The sequence below is a fragment of the Tinamus guttatus genome, unplaced genomic scaffold (genome assembly GCF_059628265.1).
Source record: "Tinamus guttatus ecotype Peru unplaced genomic scaffold, ASM5962826v1 Tinamus_guttatus_pri_ptg000649l, whole genome shotgun sequence".
Taxonomy (NCBI): Eukaryota; Metazoa; Chordata; class Aves; order Tinamiformes; family Tinamidae; genus Tinamus; species Tinamus guttatus.
Window position 1 is genome coordinate 1,931,936 of NW_028289183.1, and position 25,785 is coordinate 1,957,720.

General features: G+C 44.1%; 1 protein-coding gene across 1 annotated transcript in view; it reads left to right on the plus strand.

The window, feature by feature from the left end:
* Nucleotides 1-25,223, plus strand: part of GRB2 (growth factor receptor bound protein 2) — a 40,105-nt gene extending 14,882 nt beyond the window's left edge. Inside the window, exons 2-5 of the mRNA XM_088535958.1 lie at nt 16,013-16,110; nt 19,913-20,035; nt 21,651-21,819; nt 23,017-25,223. Coding sequence (XP_088392084.1) covers nt 16,013-16,110; nt 19,913-20,035; nt 21,651-21,819; nt 23,017-23,202 — 576 coding nt within the window. The 3' untranslated portion in view covers nt 23,203-25,223. The remainder of the gene's footprint in view (nt 1-16,012; nt 16,111-19,912; nt 20,036-21,650; nt 21,820-23,016) is intronic.
* Nucleotides 25,224-25,785: the final 562 nt, after the last annotated feature.

The following is a 25,785-nucleotide window of genomic DNA, read 5'->3' on the forward strand; positions in this document are numbered from 1 at the left end:
TCTTCAGTGGAGCACCCCAGAAATGCAGTGGGTGCTGAGGGCCCTTTGCACATGTACATGGCTCTCCCACAAAGGCAACGTAAGGTTAATTGCATCAAGTGCACAGATAAGAGGTTGGCAAGGCAGCAAATTATGCAGATGTGTAAACAACATTGAGGCAACAGAAAGAGCTTCCTGTGGATACAAACCAAATTAATTCTGGGTATATCTATATAACCCGTTACAAAATCATGAGGGCTCTGAGAGTATGAACAGGCTTCTTGTGGGCTGATTTAAGCCATGCTGTAAAATTACTTGGGAAGAGCAGCGTCATGCAGGCTGCGAATATGTGCTAAGAGTGAGGAGAGCAATTAGCTTGAACTGGCAGGTGAACCTCCTCCGTAAGAGATTGCATCTTGTGGTGCTTGTTTTTAGCTTTTCTCAGGCCTTTGCATAACCAGCTTGTAATAAATAAACTTCACTCACCTAGAACCTCAAAGGTCTCATGTTGCAGCCTTGGAGTTAGAGAGCCTGGAGCTTTTGCTGACCTACAGGGTAGGGCTTTCTTGCTGGAAGAAGTTCAGACCTGCTAGCTGATGAAAAAGTATTTTTCCAATTATTTTAGAGCCACCAGTTAACGGCTCATTCCACGCATCTCCTTAATGTGCTTAAAGCAAGATTAAAACTGTCCTCATTGCTTCCCCTGGCTGCTTTGTAACATAGTGGTCACAGAAGCAAATTGCTATTTTAACAGTATTTAGCAACAGGAAAAAAAAAAATCAATGAGCAGAATCTGGTCACATGCAGTTTGAGATGTTTGTCCATTTTTAAAACGATTGGCTGTTTATTAGCTGTGTTTCCCATTAAAACATCCGGACTCAGTAAATTAGTCTCTAACTTAGTCTTTAATATTCTGCAGCATATTGAAGGTACATTGGTGATATATTATTTAGTTTTTCTTATTGTTTATGTAGTGTGGATTTCAAGGTGCCTCATTCGGCCTGCCAATATATTCTATTAGAATTGGTTAAATAGGTACAAATCTAGCAAAATATTGACTTATGCTATGGTGAACCTTGAAAAGCTGCCTATTCTAGGAAATTGGCCTCCTGTTATCTCTGATTTCATGCTTTTTCCATCTGTCTCAAAATGAAGAGATTAAGGCTGATCCTGGCTATGTGTGTGAGGCAGATTATGGTAATCTTATTATTCTGATCTCATTACGCTTAGTCTTCAGATTTGAAAATTTCCTGGGTTTAACCCCTTCTTCTACAGTTACAGAACTATTTAAAATTTTAGTTAAGGCATGTTCTGCTAAGTAACTGCAAATTAAATGTTTTTATCATCCTGAAATAATGAAGCTCTAAAGTCTTTCCTAGTGAGATTAATATATTTTAGTTTTTTTGTGTAGGAGTGCCATCATACATGAGAAAATTAACTTGTGAATTGGAAAGAATGAAGGGATGAAATCCCCTCTATATGTGGCAGCAAATAAGCAATGGTTATTAAGGCTTCCACTTCCAGTTTAGTCCTTTTTACCCTGGAGGAATCTGAAATAAGTGTATGTTCTGGAAATCTTTAGTTCATGGTCAGTTTTTTTTTTTTAAACTGCCTTTTTTGAATAGAAATGGGTTTTTCCAGGGGATGGGACAGATTTTGCCAGGCACTAACACCGCGGTGGACGGAGTAGCTCCTGCTGGCGTTGCAGTGTGCGGAGGCAGCGAGGGTTAATGCACATTGCCAGAAAATAGGCAGCCCTTTGGAGGGGTAACGCAACCCTGTACAGTGCAAAATTCCCTGGATTTTCAGTACCTACAGCACAATTTCACCGTTGTTAGGGAAGGTTGGCTCTAACTGGTTGCAAAGGGTTAATTTTCTACTCTGGGCCGCAGAAGGAGCTCTTCTGCATGGGCTGATGTAGTTTATTGGGAACATTAATGTGCATATTGTCAGGTGGACCTGGAAGATTACAGGAGGATTTTTGTCTTAAACTTGTGAAGGAAGCTCTGTCATTTCTGGGTGGTTTCAGGCAGCAGTTGTGAAATAAGTGTTGCTGTTTCCTCTGGCTTAGAGGACAGCAAGGAAGGCAAAACGTCAATGAGCTGCTGGTTTTAAAAGGGGAGTTAAAAAGCAAGCCTGGTTCTTTGGCTTTAGGAGATTTGTGTTTTATTGTAGCGTCTGCTGGAACAGATTTATAGGGTATTTGAGATTATATTGTGCTACACTGATGGACTTGCGGTCCAGCACTTTTAAAAGCATTTGAATATTTCTTGGACTGTTCTCCTAGTTCTCTTTAGAACATCAGGTTATTCCTCAGCTATCTTGAAGTTCCATTTGCAGAAGAAGAAAGAAGGTTGGAGAGGGGATGATGAGTTAGTGCATCAAAGAACTGGGAAAGAAGGAATTAAGTTCTTCTTCCTTCCCTCTTCATTTCATCATTTTAGAGATCAAGCCTAAGCTGCACATTTTGCAGAACAGTTGATTGTTTCGTGGGGTTGTGCTTAGTAGAGACAAACATGCAATGCAGGGACATCTGCTGATTGTGGGACACTTAATTAGACCTTAATGTTTTACAGGGCAGGAACTGCTTAAGCTTCTCCTCTAGCTGCCATTGCCCTGTTCTGTTGGTGCAAGACTCTCGTATTTGAGCTCTGAGGAAAGAGGCAACCTTTGCAAATGAAGCATGTTTTTTCTTCACCTTTTCCCTCACTGGTTTCTCACAGGGTGGGGATGGAAAGTGCAGAGGTGAGAATGAAAGCCTGGAGGGACAGAGGTGTGTGGTGAAAGCTTAGCTTAAATGTCACAAAAAGCTTCACTTCTGGAGTCACCGCCTCAGGAACATGTCTTCGTTCTACAAGGAATTTGGCAGCACTGGCTTAGCATCTTCTCTGTGTGTTGCTGGTGGTGGTGGACATGCCTGTGGACTTGCACTGTGAACTAGATCAGGGGAGAGAGGACTTTTTTGTCAAATCTAGTTGTATTTTTCAAAGGTGGGTCCTTAATTTGGTGCAGAAGAAGTTGTGCTGAGGGGAAAGAAGCCTGAGGATGGGCAGGAGCACCTTCAACCGAGCTCACTACTCAGCTCCCTGCCATCAAAGTGCACTTTGATTCCTGCCCTTGGGCTAGATATTTGGCAGAGTCTCATGATGGCAGAGCAGTGATTATAGAGCAGCCCTTTATTTTTGTAGCTTTAACTATTCTTTTTTCTTGCTGTTCTCAGTAACTCCTTAAAAATTTGCCCTCTTACCAAAATCGCTGCTTCCATTGTGCATTCACACTGGGTGGTGATGGCTGTTTTGCTTTGAGTGCTGAGTTGCTGGCAATGTTTTAATATATTTTTAGATAACAGTGAAGTATTTGTTTTTCAAATGAGAGGTAGGAAATTGCAAAGAATAAAGAATTGCATGAGTTGGCCTGGTGATACCATGTCTGCTCATGTGGGGTAGCAGAGGAGGAAGGGGCACTCGGTGTGATGTAAGGGCTGTTGCTGCCACTCTCCCCCAGCAGTAACTTCTGGGAGGAACTGTGAGGGGTGGAAGGAAAAAGAAAAATATTGAGAATTCGTTGAATTTGCTCATGTTTAGTATGAGTCAAATCTGCTTGTTGTAAAAGGAGGATTGTTCAAGTGAGCTCCATGGTGAGCTGTAGCAGACGCAAAACTGTGTGTGCATTTGTTTGCTTGTCAAAGTAGGGGTTAGACAGCAGCCAGTTTGAATAAATGCTATCTCTGTAACCAAGGGCTATCAGATTCCTGCATGGACTCTAAAAAACACAGTTCTGGAAGCTCTGTAGCAGCGAGGCAAGTCTTCTCTTTGTGTCTCTGTTGACTAAGGCACCTGCAGTGATGCTTGCGTCACTTGCATCTGAAAGATTCGTATGGCTGGTAGCTTGGAAACTGATTTTTCATAACAAGGAGGCGCTTTCTGCAGTAATTCCAATTCTGTTTTCTGCTCTAATTATCACTTGTTCGTCTTTCCATTCTGACAGAGTGTGAATTCAACTTAATAAAGATCTGCACCTTCTGTCTCAAGCATTTATATCATGTTCCTCTCATCATTTTGCCTAGTAAATCTTGGGCCAAAGTCAAATGTGTTTTCTGAAAGATGTGGGTGCAATTGCTGTTGCACTTCTGAACAGCAGCAGGAAATGCAGCATCTGTCTTAGGGCTGACAGTTGTTTGTGGAGGGATTCTTGGATCCCATCCAAGAGCACCGACGTTGCTTTGCAGAGTCCTGTGCGGCCCGTATGAAAGTAATTTTTTAAAGTAATTTTTGGTTCTTGTGCCAGAATGAGATTTCAACACCGCCGACTTCGCTTTCCATCAGACAGAGGCTGAAACGCGTTGTGGGGAAGAGGGAGGGCTTCGAACCACACTCCCAGTTTGGGAAAACGCGGCTGGATGGTGATAACGCTGCTCTTACACTATCAAGGCCATGAATCCCTTTTGGTGCCGACAGGAAGGACAGCGTTTGGTTTCAGTGGCCGGGCCCGCGAGCCGTTGCAGCGGGGCCTGCCCCGAGCACCGGTGACATTTCGGGCAGCTGTCCCCAGGCAGTGGAACGTGCCCTCCTCCTCCTGCGCTTGCAAATGCAAAGTGCAGCGTGAATGCTCTGGGGACCCACGGAGAGGTACACGGGTCTTAATCGTGCAAGGACGTAATGAGTGTCGCCTGTTCGACTGCCGCGGAAAGGAGGAGATTGCAGTTAGCAGGAGCCTGAAGCTCTCTCTTTAATAGGCTTAACTTTTTTGTGCTGGTGTTAGTAACACCTAATTTTTAAACATCTTATTGCAAAATCCTGCTCTTTTCCACGTGTGCAGATTTGCAGTGTGGAGCTCTGTATAAGGGAGGACATTTTTTCTTACCATGTTTTTTCTTACCATGCAGGTCACTGATGTAACCTTAATAAAAAAAAAAAAAAACAGCTTGTCAGAAGGACTGACAGCCGTTATTATTTGAAATTACGGAGCAGAAAAGCTTGGTCAGCCCAGCCGTGCTTTATAAGTGTCTTTACCTTGAGTTTCGTGCACAAGGCCTGTGTTTTTATGGTTTCTGCTGCGTGGGGTTTGAGACCTTCAAAGGTCTCTTGCCAAGATTGAGGCTTAATTTAACCTGCCTGGCTAATCTGAAAGTAACTTTTCTTCCTGTATTATACCTTAAAGGTCACAACTTTAATACGTAGACAGCTAGAAAACGCTACTCAAACACCCAGCTAAGCACGTGGGAGAAAAGCTGCACTGCTGCAGGCCTCCGTGGGGTCCCTTTCTCCTGCTTCCCCGTGTCCCTCCTCCCAGGAACATTCATTCCCTTGAGCCTGGGCTTTTGCTGCTGTTCTGCAGGACCACCCGAGCCCTCCCTTCTCGAATATTAAAAGCTTTTGCCCTCCTCTTGCTGTAGTGGAGCTATTGAGTCTTGCACGCGGAAGGTGTTTTTATTTCCAAACCAAACTGCACAATGGCTGTTTCTTCCTTGCCTGCGCGGGCCGTCCTGCTGTATTCCTTGCCTTCCCTTCCCCTCGGACACTTCCAGCTCCGGAGCTGCATCCCGCGCTCGCTGGGACCAGTGTCTGTGTGGGCAGCGTGAACCGACCCGGGCAGCTGCAAAATCCCCCACCTCCCTGCGCTGCTTTTTTCATTCCGAGCAGTTCCCCGATCTTCGCGAGCGCCGTGGGAGCGGCAGCCGCCAGGCTGTGACTGCAAAGCCCAACACAGACACTGCCGCCACTGCTACAAACCAGCGCAGAGCCTCCGAGTTTGCAGGGAGCCAGAAAGCCAGGCCCGGAAGTGTGAATTGGCTGGCAGGGTGGTTATTTCTAGGCCAAGATGTGTGTGTAGTTATCAGCATTAACAGGTTAGTTGCTGACCGCTTGGTGAGGCACTGTCTGCAAGCACCATCATTTCTGGGTGCAAGCTTAACTAAATCAACTGTTTTTTTTGGTATATAGCACTGTGTTCAATCCTATAGCTGTTCCACCTTTCCGGGTGCAACTTACAACTGCAGTTAAGCAAAAAAATAAAATTATTCATTCTGAAAACACCTGCCATCCTAACATTGCTCTGCAAGCCCTTTTAGGTAATAGGAATGTGTTTCTTGCCATGATCTTTGGAAGCACCTTAGACCCTCGTGTCACCCTGCAGTGGGGATTGCGCTTTGGGCAGCCGATGCAGCTGCACATCAACTAAATTCACTTCCTTTAACACCAGAAAAGTCTCTATTCTGATTAGCTTTGGATTGATCTTTAAGGCTTTTAAGGGTTTTATCTTTTCTACGTGCTTTAAAATATAGAAGGTAGCGTTTCTAATCGGGCTTCCCACTGATGTGTGGTGGCCTTTGGTGGTGGCTTCAGCAACTTTTCCTTTTTCTCTCCTGGGCTACTTTATTGTACTAACAAAGAGCAGGATGAAGCAGACCCTCAATATAATATTGTGTATTTGTGTAATGTTTGCGGGTGGCCATTAGCTCAGGTGGGCTTATGCCCATTGAAAATGATTCAAAACGATCTCGAGTCTGAAGAAATACACCTCTAAAAACAGGAAGATGCTCAGCAAGGGTGAATGTGCCGTCCCCTACGTGGGCAGAAATCATCAGCTGCAGCAGTGCAGGAGGGGGAATAACTCACTAGGTATCAGTTCCTCTGAAAATACCCCCCGGGCTGAAGTCCCCTCTGCACCCTGGGCAGAGCTCCGTGGGGTGTAGACTCAACTGGAGTAGTTCCACAACACACGCTTGTCCCCTCGGTGCTTGTAGGGCCTTGGCTGTGGAGCACAAGCGCCCAGCTCTGAAGTCCCCAGGAGAGTTGTACAACTGCCCTCGAGTCACATATCCTGAATTTCTGATCAATATTGATCGAATGGAAGTTATTTGATGTAGTCATCCCCTTCCCTCCCAGCCAGCTCTTCTGAAGCTGCCAGGTTTGCCACAAAGCTGTTGATCTTCACACACTTTTAGACTTTAAACCTGTTTTTGCCTGTGTGCAACATGGCAGCTCTGCTGTCTGCAAACATTAGAGTTGCCCCTGCTGTTAGGGAGCCCCTTGCACAGAGCAGTTGCTTCATGCCACTCAAATAGCTTTTCCCATCTGGTTAAGAGTAATAAGTTTCTTGGGTGTTTGTATGGTAGAAAGAGGGTTTATTCAAAGTGATAGGACTGGCGTGGGGTGTTGAACTTGGTGGCTTCTTGGGCAGTGAAGCATAGCAGAGGTAACGGATCCTTTCAGGAAAAGGAGCTATATTGCACCTTTGTTCCCGCCAAACTGTAGCTGTCCTTCATCTGGAAGAGAAAGTGTCTCAATCTCTGCATTTCTTCATATCTTTCTTGCTAGAAGATTTTTTGGGGCAGTTTAATCTGTAAAGCTTTGGAGTACCAAGCATGAGATGATGGAGGCCTGGGGTTAACAGTTGTAATATCTTATTTATCAATGAAATGCAAGCTTTGTTTTGTCCTCTAGCTTATGCTTTAGTTATGTGACTGCCGCAATGCGTGAAAGGCAACACGTGAGACAACGAGGAATTTGGTGTCCTGGTCCTAGCCCTGCTGTATAATGTCTCTGTGTGTGCAGAGATGCTGAGAATAAATCCTCTGGCAGTGTATTTTAATGAGAGATATTAGGACACTTGAGCAAAGAAAGTCAGCCCATCTACCCTGCTTCATTTCTGCTGTAAAGCTCTAAAAGGGCATCTAGGATTACGATCACTTGTTTGGATTACGATCGCTTGTTCTTTCTTGCCTTTTTCAGTTGGCCTGTCTTGATAGCCACCATCAAGCGATGACTTACAGCAGAGCCAGCGCAATTAATGCCTAGAAATTGTGAGGTGCATGATCCGTATATGACTGCAAACAAGCACGAGGCCATTGCCAGTCCTTCTGCCATGTTCTTCCATTGAGCTTGAAAGCAACCCTGAAACACGCTCGCTCGAAGCTTGATAGCATTTATTATTATTTTCTGGCAGAGTGACTTTCAACCTTCAGCTCTGAGGCGGTGCCAAGAGCTCTTCAAAAAGCCTTATGATTTGATTAAAGACCATTCTGCAAAGTTGTACTGGGTTGTAGTTGTCTAAATATCGTAGAACATATGGTAACAAACGTGTTTTATGCTTGGTATCCACGCTGCTTAACTTGAAGGAGAGCTGGAAACAACTTCCCTTTTAGGAGAGCCTGAAATTTATAGCATTTACGTAAGCAGCAGATACCCAGGAGACTTGACTCTTGACCACTAGGTAAAACTAATTATCTCTCTCTTTTTTTTTTTTTTTTTCCCTCTCAAAAGTGAGAGCTTATTTAGACAACTAGACAATGTGTATTCTGTTCTCTGTGTGCGGATGGCCATAGGCACATTTGGGTTATTTGAGGGGTTCCTTTTTTGTTTGGTTGGTTTCTGAACCCTTCCCAAGTAGGGCAGGATCTTCGAAAACAGCCATGAAGCGGCACCGTCCTCAGTGAAGAGGGAAGCATGGCCTGGAGCTCGAGCTGCTCTTCAGTTTGTGTTTCACCCTTTCAGGGCTCTGCTTAGAGCTAAGCTAAACAGTACTGGTCTGTTTATTGTTTAAATAAAGCTTGGAATAAGGAAAGACTCTGCGTTTGCAGGCAAATGACCTGAGTAAACTTATCCACGCTGCAGAACAGAAAACTGGCCAAATGCAGTGTTCTCCAGTGCTTCCAAATTAAATGTGGAGTGGGTTTGGGGTTAAGGAAGGATGTTTTGTCTTCTGTTTCCGTGATAACATCCTGAGCACTACAGCTAGTTATAAAAGGCGGCTGGTGCTGGTCTTTAGTCACTGTAAACTAACCCTTGGTGTGTTAGGGAAAAACAACACTCCCCTTCCTCTTTTTAAGAAGCTGTTCTTGCAAATCCTCTAGCATGCTGCTCTGTGCATGCTCGAGCCAAGCTGCGTAGCTCAGCCTGTGATAACAATCTCTTTTCTTTTTTTCCCCTCTGTTCCTCTCCTTCGCTTCATTTTGATCAAGCACAGAATTGAAACTGCTTTCAGCTGCAGTCTCCTTAAGTGCTGAGCAGCCGTCCTTACGTTATAAAGTCCTTAGGAATTGTAGTGGTCACGTAAGTACCATAAAGCTCCTGGATGTAAAGTGAAGCTCGCTTCTGGGGTGTGATTATGGTATCAGCAGTTTAAACTTCATAGAAATGTGGCAGCAGTGGGAGAACTAATGTGAAGAGGCTTCTGTAATCACTGAGCCTGGCAACTCTCCCTGCTTCCTGAGCAAGGTAGGCAAAACCAGTGAATTTACTGTCATTTTAACACTGCGTGTCTGTGCTAGTGGAAGCTCCTTACACAGGAGGAAACTTGATTGAACATGAGACCTACGGCAAAGTCCCTTGAGCTTCACTGGCTCTTTCCAGGATCTCCGTTAGGTACTTGAAGGTTGTTACAAAATATTTTTTAATTTCTCCCATTTCTTTGTGGCATGTAATCCTAAAAAGGTAGGATTCCCTCTGTACCCTATAATATTGGAAAGAAAGAGAGAAAAACCCCACAGTAATGGGTGGAGGGATAGAACACTTTTGCCAGGGGGAAGAAGTCAAACAAGACTTGCAAAGCCTGAGAGGCAGGGTAAGTTAGTCCGTGCTGAAGTCTGTCTTTGCGGTTATGCTCGATTGTACCTCAGCTAACTTAAAAGTTGCCTCAAGTATTCCTGCGCTACATACAAAAAAATCAAGGTGGTTTTGAAGTGAAGGCTTGAATGCTCATCCCTGGCTTTGGGCTTTGCTCGGTTGCAGCTTTCTTTACCATGGTTGGCAGCTGCGTCACGATGGATTTCTTGATCTCTAGTTCTCGCTCGCTAGTTACAGTTTTGCAGGGTGAAATATTCCATGGATTTTTCATCACAGCTCGCCTTCTCCTCACATTGTTAAAAACAACATCTCATGCAGCCGTTTCTCCTTATCAGCCCTCTTTCCAAGTTAGGGGAATTGTTTGCTTAGAAATATCTATAGGGAATAAGAGTGCAGTGATGAAGCAATAGATTTAGAGGAGAAGGGTATTTACAGCTTGGAAAGAGACTCTTAGGTCCTAGAACGGCCAAGTCCTGCAACGTCCACTGTGATTTTGTTGGCTTTTAGCTTTGTTTTATGCTTTACTTCGAACTGGATTATTGGATTCCTTCAAGGCAGAAGTAATGTAGTTTTCTTTAAGAAAATCCCTCTTTTTGCACACTTTGGAACTTTGCTCTCCACAATTTTTGTGTTTGGCAGCTCGGCTTGCTGTAGAAAACAGTGTCGATGTGAAAAGTCAGTGTACTTGCCATGTTGAAGGAACAGTCATCACTTCAGATAAGGCTTCGAAGAAAAATCACCACTTGCAGAGTGGGGAGGAAGAGCCTTGTGCTTTGTGTTGGCTGTGGAGGGAAGAATTTCTGCAACAAATTTGGGGGAGTTTGGGCTTTGTGCGCTGCTTTCGTCTGTAGGGAGAGTGAAAGTGTTTCTATGGCAATCACAGGGAATGGGGTGAAAATTAAAAAATTGAAATACCTATCCATAATACATTATTGCATGGTATTATGATCTACATGCATTATTTAGATATTAAATTATAATACTTAGCATTGACTGTAGTTTAAGAAATAATGTTTCTATTTTTGGCCATTATATGTAACACTCTCTCTGGGTTTTAATGGATGTTTTCACAGCTTTTTATATCTACCTAGAGAGTGAGTATTCACAACCTTAGAGAGTCAAGTCTAAATATGATGCTTTGGGTTTTGATCAGGAAAACATATGTATTTCCCATTTCCTGCGCGTGGCTATGATAAACAGCGCGAAAAGAAAGAAATCTATTAAAATCTGCATGTTCTTGAGCTGGTCGGCCTCAGCTGTCCGATGCATGTTTTTGCATGAAATGTTTGAAGTTAAAATGAGCTGTACTCGCTGTCATGATGAATAAGGCAGGAAAAAGGGAAGGTGGAAGGAGAGCTCGGCCTGGCTGCGGTGCCGCTTTGAGGTGGGTTCCCCTCGCGCCGGGACTCCCGGCTCCGCTCGGTGCCGTTGCTGCCTCTGGGGTCCCTCATGTGAGGAGCAGGGAGGGCATTAAAGGCAACCAGGCAGAGCCTCTCGCTTATAAATCCCTCATAAAATGAATTTTGGTAACCTTGGATGCCATTTGCAATGGCTTTGGGGAAGAAAAATGCTTCTAAGGGTCTATGCTGAACGCGCCGTGGTGACTTTGGGGTGACGCAGCAGGTGACGGGGCTGGTTTGCACCCCTGGGAGCGCAGCGGGAGCCAGGGCTCTCCGGAGCGATCAACCCCTCCGGACAGGGGTGGGATGGGGCAGTCCCAAAGCTTCCCAGTGCTGCTGTTAGTCCTTGCAATTCCATCAGAGTCCTCCCGACCCCGGCTCCACACCGGGCAGATAATTTCTGGGTAAAAAAATTAAAAAAATAAAAAAATCAGTGGCAGTGTTTACTGGATTCGAAACGCATTATTATTATTATTATTCCTGCATTCGAGTGACCTGAGCTGGGCTTTTCCTGGATTTTGGAGACTTTGGGAGGGTATTTAATCATTGCAGCAGTGTCAGCGCAACGTTCTCAAGGAAGACAACAACCCTGGCCGCCACCACGTTGTACCGGAGCGGTTGTTGCCTTCTGGGTTAGTTAGCATGGCGCAGATCCTGAACCCAGAGCAGTGCAGGGGACAGCAGGGCTCTGCCAAAGCTCTCCGAGCAACTTTCTTGGGATTTGTCTCTCCAAAATTTGACCTTTTTAAGGAATTTGGCTAAATTTCCAAGGATATATATGCGTTTGGGATGCTGTGCTTATACATTTGTACGTGGGAGTCAACCTGACTTTTGATGGCAGATCCGCTTGTTTCCTTCCAGTTCTGTGACTGGGTGTTGCAGAAAATTGCTTGGTTTTGAGACTATAGAGCCTCAGTGTGCAGCAGTTCATCGGGGTCGCAAAGCTGCGTTCAGGAGGAGTCACCAGGTATAGGATTGCAAATGGGTGAAGGCTCCCGGAGCTAAAACTTGGGCCCTTTCCCCATTTCCATGGGAACAGATGGGCTTTTGTTGATAAGAGACCCTTCATCAAGCTCCAGGCTGACAGGCAGCAGTTGAGCCACTATTCCTGTAAACCAGGGCTGCCTCCAGACTGAGGACATCACATGGCAGTTTGTGTTCAAACGCAGGGGCTAAAAATATCCTTCCTCCTTCCTCCTCGCAGGCACAGATGCCCCAGTGTGAAAGGAATCGTTACTCGGCCGTAGATTGGATTAGATCTACAGCAGGCAGGAGGGTTGCCCGCCAAGGAACGTTTTGTGTTTTGCCTGATACAAAAAGCAGCAGTTCTTAATGTTTGATAAGACAAATAAGTGTTTGTGCTTATAGATTTTTTTGCAGGCTCGGAAGGGTGCCGCAGCTTGGATCAGGGAAGCTAACAGTCTCATTTTCATGCTTAATTTATCTGTGTTTATTTGTACTTAGGGAAAATCTTCTAAGCAAACCCAGTGATGCATGCAGTATTTAGACTAAATTTTACAGCTCTGGTAAGTCTGGAAAGATCTTATGATAGTTCAATTAATTTTCTTTATTTTTTCTTAGAGGCATGGTATATATTTTTTAATATTCAGATGATCATTTTAAGATGAAAATTATCAACCAGGGATCTCTAGGAGGCCACTTAGAATTATGGGATAGACAGATTGGCTAGATCTGAAGTGTTTCATAGCAAAATGGTTTAATGACACAAAGTCAGGTCTTGCCTTTTAATGGGCTAAATGTCAGAAAAAGAGATACTGCCCGATGTAAACATCTAAGCTGGCTGCAGCAGTGTGGAGAATTTTTAGCATGTTCTTGCTTTCCTTGAGTTGTGTTTCAGTATTGGGGATATTAGTGGCGTAACTTTTCTGAAAGCAGAAAATTTGCATGATTATTTTGCAGTTGTTGTTAATAGCAGCTCCCTAACATCACAGCAGCAACCACAATTCCTGGAGTACGCGCAGGACTGCAGAGTTCTCCTGACACCCGGGTGCTTCAGCAGAATCATTTTTGCCCAGCTAAGCACTGGGAGCAGCTCCAGGAGTGCCCATTTAAGACACTGTCAGAACCACTGGGTTTGTAGAAATTTGTGATTTGGGGGTGGCTCCTCTTCAAACGAGACTCGAGTGAGTCGCTTCCCAAAGCGGTTGCGTTGGCCCTGCAAGGAGCAGCGGGCAGGAGGACTGTGGCCTATGGGCTCTGTACCATGCAGCGTAGGACAGGGGTAGTCTGGCTGTCTGCCAGGATGTGAACAGAGCACTGACAGCTAGTGAAAATGATCCTAGGAAGGACAACCAGTGATGAAGACACCTCAATCCAAGTGTGAAAGGGAAGAAAGACTCCGTAGAGCCAACAAAGACACTGAGGTGGAGACTTACGGAGGCTTCGTTATCGCTGCTGAAGTCCCCCAAACAGGTTTTGTGTGCGTATGTGTGTAGGTGGGTCACCCTTCTGTGCCTTTTATCCAGCTACTTCCTCCTGTCACGGAGCTTCGTGCCCATCTCAGCACTGCTCCCTCACCACCGTTTGTCTCCAGCTCCAGCATTAATGAGTACCTCACGTCCTGGGGGATTGGGCTCCTCCAGATCTAGTAGCATATCTTCAGAGCAACATGAAACTCATTCATTTACATTTTGGCTTTAGAAATTCTGATAATTTTTTAATACCTACTGCCAAAAGCACAAATATGTGATAATATTCCTTCCTGTGCCACAGACTATTTTTCCTTCATTTCTTCTTTTTGGAAAAGAACAGATTGCTGCATCCGTTAGCTGCCTTCTCTGAAGGTAATGACACCAGCCTGTAGTACATGGCCTTATCTAAAGTTCATCTGTGCCATCTCTAATAAAGGAGCGTGTATCACCGTGTACAAATTGGCATGTTAGGGATAACATCCAGACGTGCTATAAGTGACACTGTGGGTGACTTGAGTCCGCGCAGACTCGTGCTTGGCCCCTCGCAGCGGCACCGACAGACGTTGCACATTTTTCTTGCTTAAAGGCAGTTCAACAGACCTCAGCTGATGTGCGTCCTGCCCACGGGGGAGCTTTGGCCCCAGCCCTTGTGTCAGAGCCACACTTGAACCGCTCGTGACCTGCGGGCACAGGATCCTCATCAACACAGCCGCGCTCTAGCGCGTGCTAAAAAAGTGCTCCTAAATAAAGAAATGAAAACCCCATGCAGTGCAAAACATGGTTTGAGTATTTTTATCCATATGAAAAACTCGTGAGATATTTTAATAATTCAAGTCACTTCAGCTGTAAATATCCTGTGTGGCTTTGCTCACCTGAAGTTCTGGAGCTGCAGGCCTGCTCCTGTGCCTCGTTGCTCCGTCGGGTTGTTTGCACCAGGGCAGGCAAACTGCATCTCCTGGGGAGCAGGGAAAGAGGCAGGTAACTCCTACCCACTGCAGTTCACTGGGGCTATTCAGATTTTGTTCTCTTCTAAAGTTCTACCAGGTTGCATCTCTGTGGGTGATGAGGTTGCTGTCTCTCACATCTAGCAGTCAGTTGCTGGATGGCAGCAAAAATTGAACTTTTAGAGTTTAATTATCCAGAAGCCCTTCCATCCGCTGCAGTTGTTCTTTTGACTTTTCCTTTTAATTTCATCTCCTAACTTCCAAAAGAGAAGCGAGATGAGGTAGGGGAAAAAAAAAAAAAGGCTGTAAGTGGACAGAATTGCTTGTGAAAAATATTTTTTTTAAGCTAAGATCTTCCTACATTCTCATTTACTATGTGATTTTGGGGATCTGTTCTGTTATATCCTGCGTGCATATCTCTTCTCTTTGTATTTCCTCATTTTTCCCCTACTTAGACATCCTTGAACATGTGATACTTGTGACCTCAGGCTGGAAGTATAGCTAATTTTTTAAAAATCAGATTAGCTCTTTGTTACAAAGGAAAAAAAAAAATGAGAAGGAAGAAAGTGCTGGGGAAACGTACTGCTTTAGTGCTTGCATGGTCAAAAATAAAACGTGGGGAGGAGGGGCAGGATCTTTGCCATGTTGACTTCCAAAAGCAAATAAAATCAATTTGGGGAGAGCTGGTTTCAGGCTAGAGCATGGTTTACTTTATGGAACACGATGCTGCTTTGCTCGAGAAGCTACTTGAGATGGGGCAGCTGGCTTGTCTGCTGCGCTGGCTGAGAGAAATCCAGCGAAGAACAAAGCACCACAAATTTGAGAGCAGATGTGCTTTGAAGTGTTGATTTATATGCTTTTTAATGGTACCTACTAGCATGTCCCTTGTCGGTAACTCCTGATCTTATGTTCATTTTTAGAAGGAAGTTATAGTAAAAAATATATGCCTTAAAAAGGGAAACCTTGAACGTCTACATTTATTTGTTGTTCAGATTTAACCTGCCAGTTCAGTATTTTTTATGTTAATAAAGCAGGTCTCCATTTCTGTTCTCTAATTTAAACTGATTTTAACCTGTATCAGACTAAAAAAAACCAAGTGACAGTTTTATTTGCAATAGGGCCCATGACAGTTCTGCCGTGAGTTTGTTGGTTCTGTAAAATTCTCTAATAAAGATGTTGCCTAAAATCATGAAAACATCTGGGATGTAACCAGTGCAAATGTAGAAAAGCTGGAAGAAGTCCTGTTTGTGCTGAAAGCAGCAGGTTTGTCAGTGTCATTCAGAAGGAATGATCATTAGCAATGATCCAGAGCCAGGATTTCGTGGCTTTCAGATTTTTCCCTGAGTTTGTAGTGATGATAGTGATGACAGGCAACGAATCTCTGACACACAAGCCCATCCAGTTAGACTGCTAAACAGAAAGGTACCTGTGGACACAGAGTGATTCTAGTGACTTTGTTACAAAAACATGTGATTTTGGTACTTAGCCTCTTTATTTTAAATTATTGCTCCTGTTTTTTGCTTGCCACAGATCTGAAAGTCTGTGGGATACAATGGAGCAGAACTGGCACCATTTTTTTTACAGGTTCATCTTGCAGATGCAGTCTTTGAAGGGGAAGAATAAGCCAACAGCCTGAGCACTTTGGTGTTATTTGAAAAGTTGGTAAGCTTTTGTTGTTCTGTTTCCTTCAGGTTTTGAATGAAGAATGTGATCAGAATTGGTACAAGGCAGAACTCAATGGAAAAGACGGCTTCATTCCCAAGAACTACATAGAAATGAAACCACATCCGTAAGTTGAACTTTGGGCAGTAGCTCCCGTGCTTTTGTCTTGCTGTAAGAGAGGAGGGAGGTTGCTGCAGAGCGCTTTGCAGGGTGGACCTTATTGCATCTATCAAGATGTACAGCCAGAGGTTTTATCATGGATTATTTTAAAAAAGACAATTTAAATTTTTTAGTTATAGGTCCCCTTCGGGGAATATTAAGTGTTCCTGATTAGCCATTTCACTGTTTGGTAAACCCAAGTGTTGGGACTTGACTGTCTTCTGGTGATGATTCTCTCTTATGCTTAGTGTTGCAGATAAGACCAAGCATTTATTGGCATTCATAGCTCACCAGAAAAATGTTCAGTGGTATTTGCAACTGGTTTCTTGGTATGTCTCTATCACATTCTGTGGTTCTGTACTTAGGATAATTTAGCTTGGATGAGACCTCTCTCCAACACCATCTGATTCCAGACTTCACAGGGTGTGCGCTGCTGTGCAGCCACATTGCTTTGCAGCTCCACACTAGTCTATTAGAGTGATGCTTCGAATGTTTCCTACTAAATACCAAGAAACAAACGTATGAAAATAATAGGATTTCGTGGTTCTGGATAATTTATCACCATCAGTCCAGGTATTTTTGCACGTAAAACTTCTGAAATTGTTTAAATAAAGCCTTGTCTGCTGCAATAACAAGACTAGTTTTCCCGGATCCTGCTAGTCCACTGGGGATCACAACAGCACACGCCAATCTCCGTCTCTCATTAATTTAAATCCTTATACATCTTATAATAACCATTTCAGAAGTATTTGAGTTCTGCTGTAATGATACTCTGTTTATTCTGTAATCATATTGGTTTTAGAGAGATAGAGCTGTCAGTTTTTTTTATTTATTGATGCCCAAGAGGGAATGAACAACGTCAGAGCCTGAAAGCAGGCAAGTTTGCGGGTGGGTTTTTAAGCATGGTTGATCCGGCCTTTTTTGAAGATGTTTAAACTGCTGATGGCAGCTCCATGGTGAGAGTTAACTCCATGTGTCAGCATTGCTGGGAGTCTTAACTAGTGCATTAACAACCCTGGGAAATTATGCAGAAGTTTTTATAGCGTAATGTTTGCTTAGCTGCAATGCAGAGTGCTCCGAGTAGTCCAGCGGGTCATACAGAAAGTAAACTGTAGGCAGCTGGCCAGGGGCAAGAAGGGGAATGCCCTTTTTCTCAGACCAGCGTCAAACTGTGTTGTAGGAGGGTGGCACAAGAACTTTCCAAGAAAGTTTGGAGAGAAATGAGCTAAAAAGTGGCTTTATAAGATAGCCTGCCATTAAATCTGAGATCGTGAAATCATCCAGCCTCACAGCTAGTCTTAAATGTTGTGTTCCTCCTGCTTGAAAGTTGCAAATATTCCAGATGCTTTGTCACTGTTAGCAAATTAAGCAAGCAGAAGACGTGGAGCCCATCAGTCATCAGCTGAGCCATCTGGGCTTCAAAAGAGTTAATCTGGCTGGCGTGTTGATTAACTAAACAAAGGTGTGAGTAGATACCTCCATGATCCTCGTGATCCTCGTGCCGTGGTCCCGGGGAAGAGCTGCAGGGAGGCTCCCTGCGGAAGCCCAGCTGGGTTCAGTGCCTGGGCTACCTCCCCTTTCCGAGGGGCCAGGGGACACGTGGCTGCTCACGGCGTGGGCTGGCTGCATGCAGGGTAGGTGCCTCGCAGCAGTTTTGCTAATACACTGTTCCTGCAGAAGTGACGCTTTGCAATTCTAACCTGTGTGGAGGAAACAGTGCCAAGCTAAGTGGTTGCACTAAGTGAAGCCAAAAGAATTTCCCAGGTGCTGATTGAAAGGAGCCTGAACGCAGTGTGAGCTGCGTTGTACCAACCAGTGCATCTCCCTCTAGCTGTGCAGCAGGAGCAGTGATATCTGCATTTGTTTTTGCAGTGCTGACTGGATGAATTTGACCTGTGTTACAGAGCTAGTTGGAAGCAAATATTACCAAGCCTGGCCATTCTGCAGGGAAGCTCTGGGAATGAATGATCCCTTCTTTGGCTCTGTTGTCTTGGACACGCTGGGGTTTTGTTACAATCATTTACGGGAAAGGTTTCTATATGCAGAAAGTATCTAATGCTCTGCATGTGTGTTTTTAAGTAGACATTATTCCCTTAAAATAACTTACTTTGCTGCTTTGTCATCTGTGAAAGCCCCAGAAGTGTTGGGTTTTCTTTCTTTATCTTTTCTGTAGCTAAAAAGCCACCTCTTTTTGCTTATTGGGTGGTTGAAGTGGTGGTGAAGTCATAAAATGTACAAGAGAGCTCAAGATCTCTAATCTCTGCCTCTTGTTTAAACTAAAATGCCTTGCAAGCAGCTGCCAGTGTTCTGAGAATTTGATATTGTTACTTTGCAAATGTTACTTCCATTAATTGAATTGTACACGTCTGCTCTTTAATGATCCAGTGAAACTGAGGGGGGAAATATGGCAAGATATCCAAAGTTGTAGTATAAAGCTTGCATTATGTAATACTTGGCAGAGGTAGAGTTCAAGACTTGCTTATCTTTGTAACAACCCTGCCAAAAGTTCAGGGGGAAAAAATGCTGCTTTGGGTTCTGAAGGAATTGCACATGCTGGCCGCTCTGGGCTGGTTTTGGAGGAAGAGGAGCGCAGGGGGATGCTCCAGCTGTTGGCTCTGCCACCACCTCTGCTCCTGAGAAGTGCTGCAGGTGCAGAGGCACCAAGGAAATGCAAGTTCTTTGTCCCTGGGAATAGGCTGGATGCGGGGGAGAGCCTTCCATTCCGGGAGATGAAAGGAACAAAACCAAGACTCACAGTTAAGTTAAATTTATGTCTAGTTGGGAAGGAGCCCTGCTCACACTCTGCCTGTCTGTGCTTGGGCTCCTGGTACCCACCTTAGCTTTGCAACATGTTATTTCCCTTTGAGCACAGTGCCCTGGTGTGCCAGGCACTGGGTTCGCAGAGCTTGGACTCTGCTGCAGGAACAACCAGCTGCTGCATGAACTTAGTCCTCCTGCCTTCTGAGGGAACAGGGTCCTCCTGCCCTGCTGTAAATTGGGTTTTGACACACAATCCAATTTCCATTCCTGCAGGATGGTAGATTCCTAGGCAGGATCTTGTTTCCGTAACGTTTCTGAAGTGATACCGGTGATGAAACCATGATTTGCTTGAGTTTTACAAACACCCCCTTTTTCTTAAGGTTTCTCCTGTATTTTGAGGTTCTGTTAAAACAGTGATGTTTCTGTCTTTAATCCAGTATAAACCCTGTTATGCATTGTCTGCTCTGCAAATAACATATAAGTTATTGGTGGCTTCTCTTTAGGAGGCATAAGTATTAAAAAAAATATATATGTAATTACTCCCCACTGATTATCTTTGGGTGCTGATAGTGAAATACATGCTGCTATATCATAGAGAAGTTCCACAGTGACTGGCCAGCAGTCTCCTTTGTACTAAGACTTTGCATCTTCCAGGCTTGAGACTTTATCCCTTAGTGATAAAGGAAGGGCTAGGACTTGAATTTCCTGCTTTAGCTCTGCATTTGCGTGTCTGTTGTCAGGTTGTGGGGCACCCCTCTGCTCTGGTAAATCAGATGTAACGGGGCTCGTGTGAGCTCCTGCTCATGAAGTCCAGGTAACCTTATTCCCAACATGAAACAGTATGAAAGGGTGTAGGGTTTTCAGGTGCCTATACTAAAGTGGCAATGACGTGTAGCTTGGTTATTCCTGTTGGGAATCGTTTCATGTCAGTGCAAATATCAGAGTCTTCCACGAGAGGATGAAAATTCTTAACTTGATCTTTTGTTTCCTTCTCTTCCCATGCTCCACAGATGGTTTTTTGGCAAGATTCCCCGAGCAAAGGCTGAAGAGATGCTAGGCAAACAGAGACACGATGGTGCCTTCCTCATCAGGGAGAGCGAGAGCGCTCCCGGGGACTTCTCCCTCTCAGTCAAGTAAGTGATACCCAGAAGCAGTAATGTGTGGTAATCAGGAAACACACTTCTGATTTGGACTTGTGGGTAAAGGACAGGTGTTGTTAATACCGAAGAGCAGGAATGATCTTCTACAAAGTGCCTGGTGTGTACATGTCTCCTGTCTTTCTCCATTCTTCTTAAGGAAAAATTGCTATTTTGTCTTCTGTGTCTACCTGGTACGCTTCCAGGTCTGTTTTTCTGGACTTCTTGGCCCATGTCTTGGAAATACTCGTCTTGCACTGGGTGCTGGAACTCTGGAACCCGAAGTTTCTTCCATTTCTCACCCGCATGTTCCGGGTTGGTGGAGAATATTGGCCTCGAAGGAGTGAACCGAAGGGCAATGGCCCTCACCCTAGAATAACCTTCCTGGGTGTGCTAGCTCTTAGCCCTCAGGAGTTCCTGTTCATTAGCCCTGGCCTACACAGTACCCTGTTACCTTTCTCAGCCCTTCTGAAGCCGCTATAAAACACAGTAAAGTTGTTACAAATTTGAAAGGATATGAGACATAATTTAACAGAAATCAAGGGAGGATTCTGTTCTCACCAGTTGTTTTTCCTTTTCTCCCCTTTCTATAATCTTCCCTTTTCCTACAAGAAATGAACAGGACGTTCTTCAGAAGCTGGGCAATAGATCCTGATTATCCATGCAACAGTCCTTATTTGCTGGGTTTTCCATGGCTACCACTAATCCATCTCGACAGGATTTTTTTTTGTTTTTTTTTGTTCTGTAATCAAATTTTTGGCCTCCACTGAGTCATGCCAGCAAACCGAATTAAAACCAGTGACTGGAGAGATGTTTATATTTCTGCCTTGGGTACAGTCATCGGAGCTAGAATATTAGATATGAATGGAGCTTCATTCTAGAAAATATGTTTCTTTGTAAAACCTGAAGTTGTAACACTAAGTTAGTGTTGCCATCTGGCGGGCAAGTTCTCAAATGTTCTTTTTTTCTTTTAAATGTACTGTGAGAGGAAAAAGCACTTTTCTAAAAGATGATTTGCAGGTTTTGAAATGGAGAGGAACTCTCAGGTTGAGGAAGGGAGAGCAGAGGCAGTACCACAGTTTCGTGTTTGCTTTGTAGCCAATTTGATTTATACATTTTCAGACAAGGCATGGAAAATACACATGCCAAGTACAAATAATTGTCTCCTGTTTTCAGTGTTTTGGACTCCGAAGGAAAAAAATAATCAATGTGCCTCTCACTTGGGAAATCCTGCTGGACCTCTTGGAGCACCTCTTTATTCACAATGAAATTGTTGGAAAAATAACTTTAACAAATGCCAACATTTGTCAGAACTGTTAACGCAGAATTGAAGTTGCATCAGTATATGTGCAGCATCACCTTTGGTGCACCTTCTATTGCACTTTTCATTTATTTTTTTAAAAAGAGCTCTCTTGGTTTTGCAAGATGGACTTTTAGCCAGTAGTTTCACAGTTGGCACAAGTCCACCCTGGCTGCCAAGAAGGCAGGTTTTTCCCAGCAGTTCACCCACAGCAGGCCTGGTGCTTGTGCCTTGCTCTGTCTCACACCCACAGAGTACTCGAAACACTGCTAATGTGCTTTTTTGTTGTTGTTCTTCATTCCTTCCTCCCAGGTTTGGAAACGATGTGCAGCACTTCAAGGTGCTTAGGGATGGGGCTGGCAAGTATTTCCTCTGGGTGGTGAAGTTCAATTCTTTGAACGAGCTGGTAGATTATCACAGATCCACATCTGTCTCCAGGAACCAGCAAATATTTCTCCGGGACATTGAACAGGTTCCACAGGTAAGAGAAACATCCTCACAGAACAGGCGGTGTTAAACCACTCCAACCCAGCAGCTGGAGTAGGGTAGCACCTTAGAGTGAACGAAAAGGGGTTGACAGGAGCCAATTTGAATGTTTTTCCTGTCTGCAAAAGCGTGTCTTTGGATCCAAACCTAAGCTGGGAAATGAGCTGAGTGTTTATAAAAACCTCCTTGCTAACTCCTAGTTTCCCCTTTGGTTCTGGTGAAGTGTTACTGTTGCTTCTTGAACATTAGGCTGCTTTTGAGATTTGCAAATGCTGCTGCTGAAGTAAAGTTGTCTGCTGACTTCTGTAAATGGAAAAAGGCGGTTGTTCCTATTTTAGGACACAGTAAGAAAGGATCTTCCCTTTCCTTTCTGTACTGCTGCTTCAGTAGCATGTTGCAGTGAGGCTTTGGTATTGATCTTTCCTGGAGAGCTGCAGCTAAGGGAAGAGGTGGTTACAGGTAGTAGCAGGTGGAACCTCTCTAGCTTGTTCTCTTGGATCTAACCTGTATTAACAGAAACCAAAGACTGCTGCTGAGTGTCAGCAGAGCAGCCTGTGCATAACTCGCTCTTTGTTTTGTTCCATTTCCCAGGGCTATTAAATGTTACACTGGGTAACATTGTGCCAAACACCAGAAAAGAGGTGACTACAAACGACAGGCACTCCTTTCTAACCTTGCAATCTGAAGAACACCAATGCTTTTTTAATGAACCTTTAGCTTTTCCATAAGCATGGAAGCATTTGGTGACCAGACAAAATACTTGATAATATGTGCATGGTGCCAAGCTTTTAAGGAAACTATGTAAAATGCCAACATTCAATTTTTAAGGAAACTTAGTGTGTCACTGTATTAGGTAGAGAACTAATATTCATGCTGTCAGTTGGTGAAAATGGGACAAATAAAGAATTTGTGTTGTAGCAGAGTATAGATTTATGGTAAGTCATGAACACTGGAACATCCCAGGGAAACCCTGGAGACATAATTTGATGCCTTTTTCAGCTCTTTCACTGAAAAAAAAGGTCTTCTGTGGGCTATGCCTTTTTAGCATCAGATTGCAGATGGTAGAGCCTGGCTTTCAGAGAAATAAAGCAACCCCAATGTTTACTGGCAGACGTGGTGTAAGGCCCGGTCCGAGGGAGCAAATACCCTTTTCAGGTGATTCTCATGTTGTTTTTGTTTTCATCTCTTCCAGCAACCAACGTACGTTCAGGCCCTGTTTGATTTTGATCCCCAGGAGGAAGGAGAGCTAGGCTTCCGCCGCGGAGACTTTATCCAAGTCCTTGACAATTCTGACCCCAACTGGTGGAAGGGAGCCTGCCACGGACAGACGGGCATGTTTCCACGCAACTACGTGACCCCGGTGAATCGGAACATCTAGAGATAAATATTAGAGATTATTTAAAGAAACCAGAGAAACAGTAAATACACATACAGAGCCTAACTGCAGCCAGTGACCTAAAATCACACGGCAATAAAACCTGAGTCACCTTTCACCGTGAGGTGATCCTCCTTCACTCAGTGCGGAACTTCAGAGGCAGGGGGAGAGTTCAACTTACACACCAAAACTTATCTTTAAAAAGGAGAGGAAAAAAAAGAGAGAGAGAGAGAAAAGAAATGAAAATAACAAATTTCCTCAGCTGCTCCCGGGTTACCCCCTTTCATTCGCTCTTCTTGTTTCCCCCTCCTCCTCTGTCCATCAGTGCATGACGTTTTAATGCCATATAAAGTCCTAGCCATGCAGTTAAAGGAAAAGGGAGAAACTCTGCGGGTATTTTCTCTCTCTGCAAGCAGTCTTCATTTGACATGAAGGGACATAAGAGAAGAACCAAATCCACAGTCCTGCCTTTAAAAACAAAAAACAAAAGTCATCAGTCTTTGCTATTGCCTTCAACATTCAGCTCTTCTGGCCTGGGAAAGATGAGGTGTTGCTCTGATTTTTATTTTCTCTTCTCCTTTGGCACTTTCTTCTGGAGCTCAGCAGCCTCCAAGCAGGGGAAGGGAGAAGAGTTTATGTGGCTTTTGTTTTGTTTTTCTTTTTCTTTTGAGTCACAGAGCTGCTTTGAGAAATTCCAACCTACAACTGAAGTCTGTTCTTGCTGTGCTGACAGCTTTTTTGTTTTTTTCTTAAAGGTGTACGGTTGAGCACATTCTGTAATTTTTTCCATAGTGCCTTCCCTTATTTTCTTTTTTTTATTATTTTTTAAGTTAAAAGGACAGTCCAGAGCTTTTCAGAGGATTTTTTTTCTGCCTGTGTAAATATTTTGGGGGTAAGGGTGTAAAGGAGGGTGATTTTACCAATGGACATTTAAGAAAAAAATCTACAAACAGAGATGGAGCTTTAATTTTAAGATTTGTCTTACTGTTTGACTTTCCTTATTCCAAGGGAAAAAAAAATCCAAGGCATTCAGAGGCAGCTTAGGCTGCTCAGAGGGTGAGGAGCTGCAACCAGGAACCTCAAAAGAAGTAAGAGAAGGGAGAAAATTATGACCAGGGAAAATGAGGAAGAATACTTTGGGGAAGGGAGGGAGAAAGGGAGGAACTTGAGAAATATAAGCCCTGAGATGTCCTATAAAAACATACATTCCTTTGATGGAGAAGTCTGTCACACAGAGGAACCTCAAGAAATAGTGCTTGAAAACACTTCATGCTCTTAGCGAATGTTTCCACGTGATGAATATTATCAGCCAGTCCTTTTGGCCTGGGCAGGGAATATTTGCAGTCGTGTTCTCGAAGCGTGGGGTTGGCATCACTGTTCTCCAGTTTCTCCTCCCTCCTCAGGTCCATGCTGTTGAAAAAGCAGCTTTCCCTCCCCTGCTCCCCATTCACAGCAGGCTGTGTGATGACTGGATCCCCATCCCTCACCATAATGGCAAATATTTGGGCCGTTTGCTCCTCTACCAGAACAGTGTGACGTTCAGTGGGACAGAAAGGAAAGAAATCCAACCACACCGCTCTTTGTGCCAATCTTCAGTTGCATTATTTTTCCTTTTGATGACCGCGTAGCTGGATCCCTTCACCCCACCAACGAATCCAAAAGCTGCAATGGAGATTTCCTCCCGCCCTGCCGAAGCACGGGCGGTCTTTAGTTGGAGGGTGCCTTTTTTTGTACTAAGTGTTACAAATGTTTTATTCCTGAGATGGACTCTGCCTTACACTTTAATTTTCCAGCTGATGAAAGAGAGAGCTATCCTGTAGAGTATTACTTTCTCCCCCTCTCCTTGCTAGCTGTCACTCACTTTCTTCCTTCTTTGTAAAGTGATTGGAAAAGGAATCTATGGCATTCTACACCTGGACCATTTGATTGTTTCCTTATTTTGGAATTGGTGTATATCATGCAGCCTTGCAGACATATGTCTTGTGTGTGTATATATATTAAAAAAATCAGTGTTTAAATAAAAAGGCCTATGTACTTAATCCTTTAACTCTGCAGCAGCATTTGGTAGATAGTAATTAACTGTGAATAATAAATATACATTGAATTCTTCACTCGAGCATCTGTCTGTTATTTCAGTTAACAAAATGTAACGGATGGAACTAATTTGTAGGGTTTGTAGGAGGAGGAAGCTGTGAGACGTGCTCCGAGGCCAAGTGCTCGGGCTCTTCAGGGCCCTGGTTTGAACTCCATGTGCTTGGCCCGATTTTTGCTCTTTCAAGCAGTCAGGTGAGACGCGTGGCCCTCGGCACGTGTGGTGTTGGGGACAGTGGGGAAAGGAGCTATTATTGCTGCTAGAAGTGGAGACTGTGTGTCTATTTGCTGAATGATTGGATGCCACTTAAATATTTCTGCCTTTGCTCTTTCCAAGCTTTTTCCTAACTCCTGTGATACCGTGACACGGGAGCAGGGCGCCTCATGGTTCCTCCCAGCTCCTCCTCATGGAGGGACAAGATTAATGTCCGCCTTGTGGGAGAGCAGCAGCCCTGACTTGGGCGCCACAGGAGTGTTTTTCCGGGCTCACTTTGG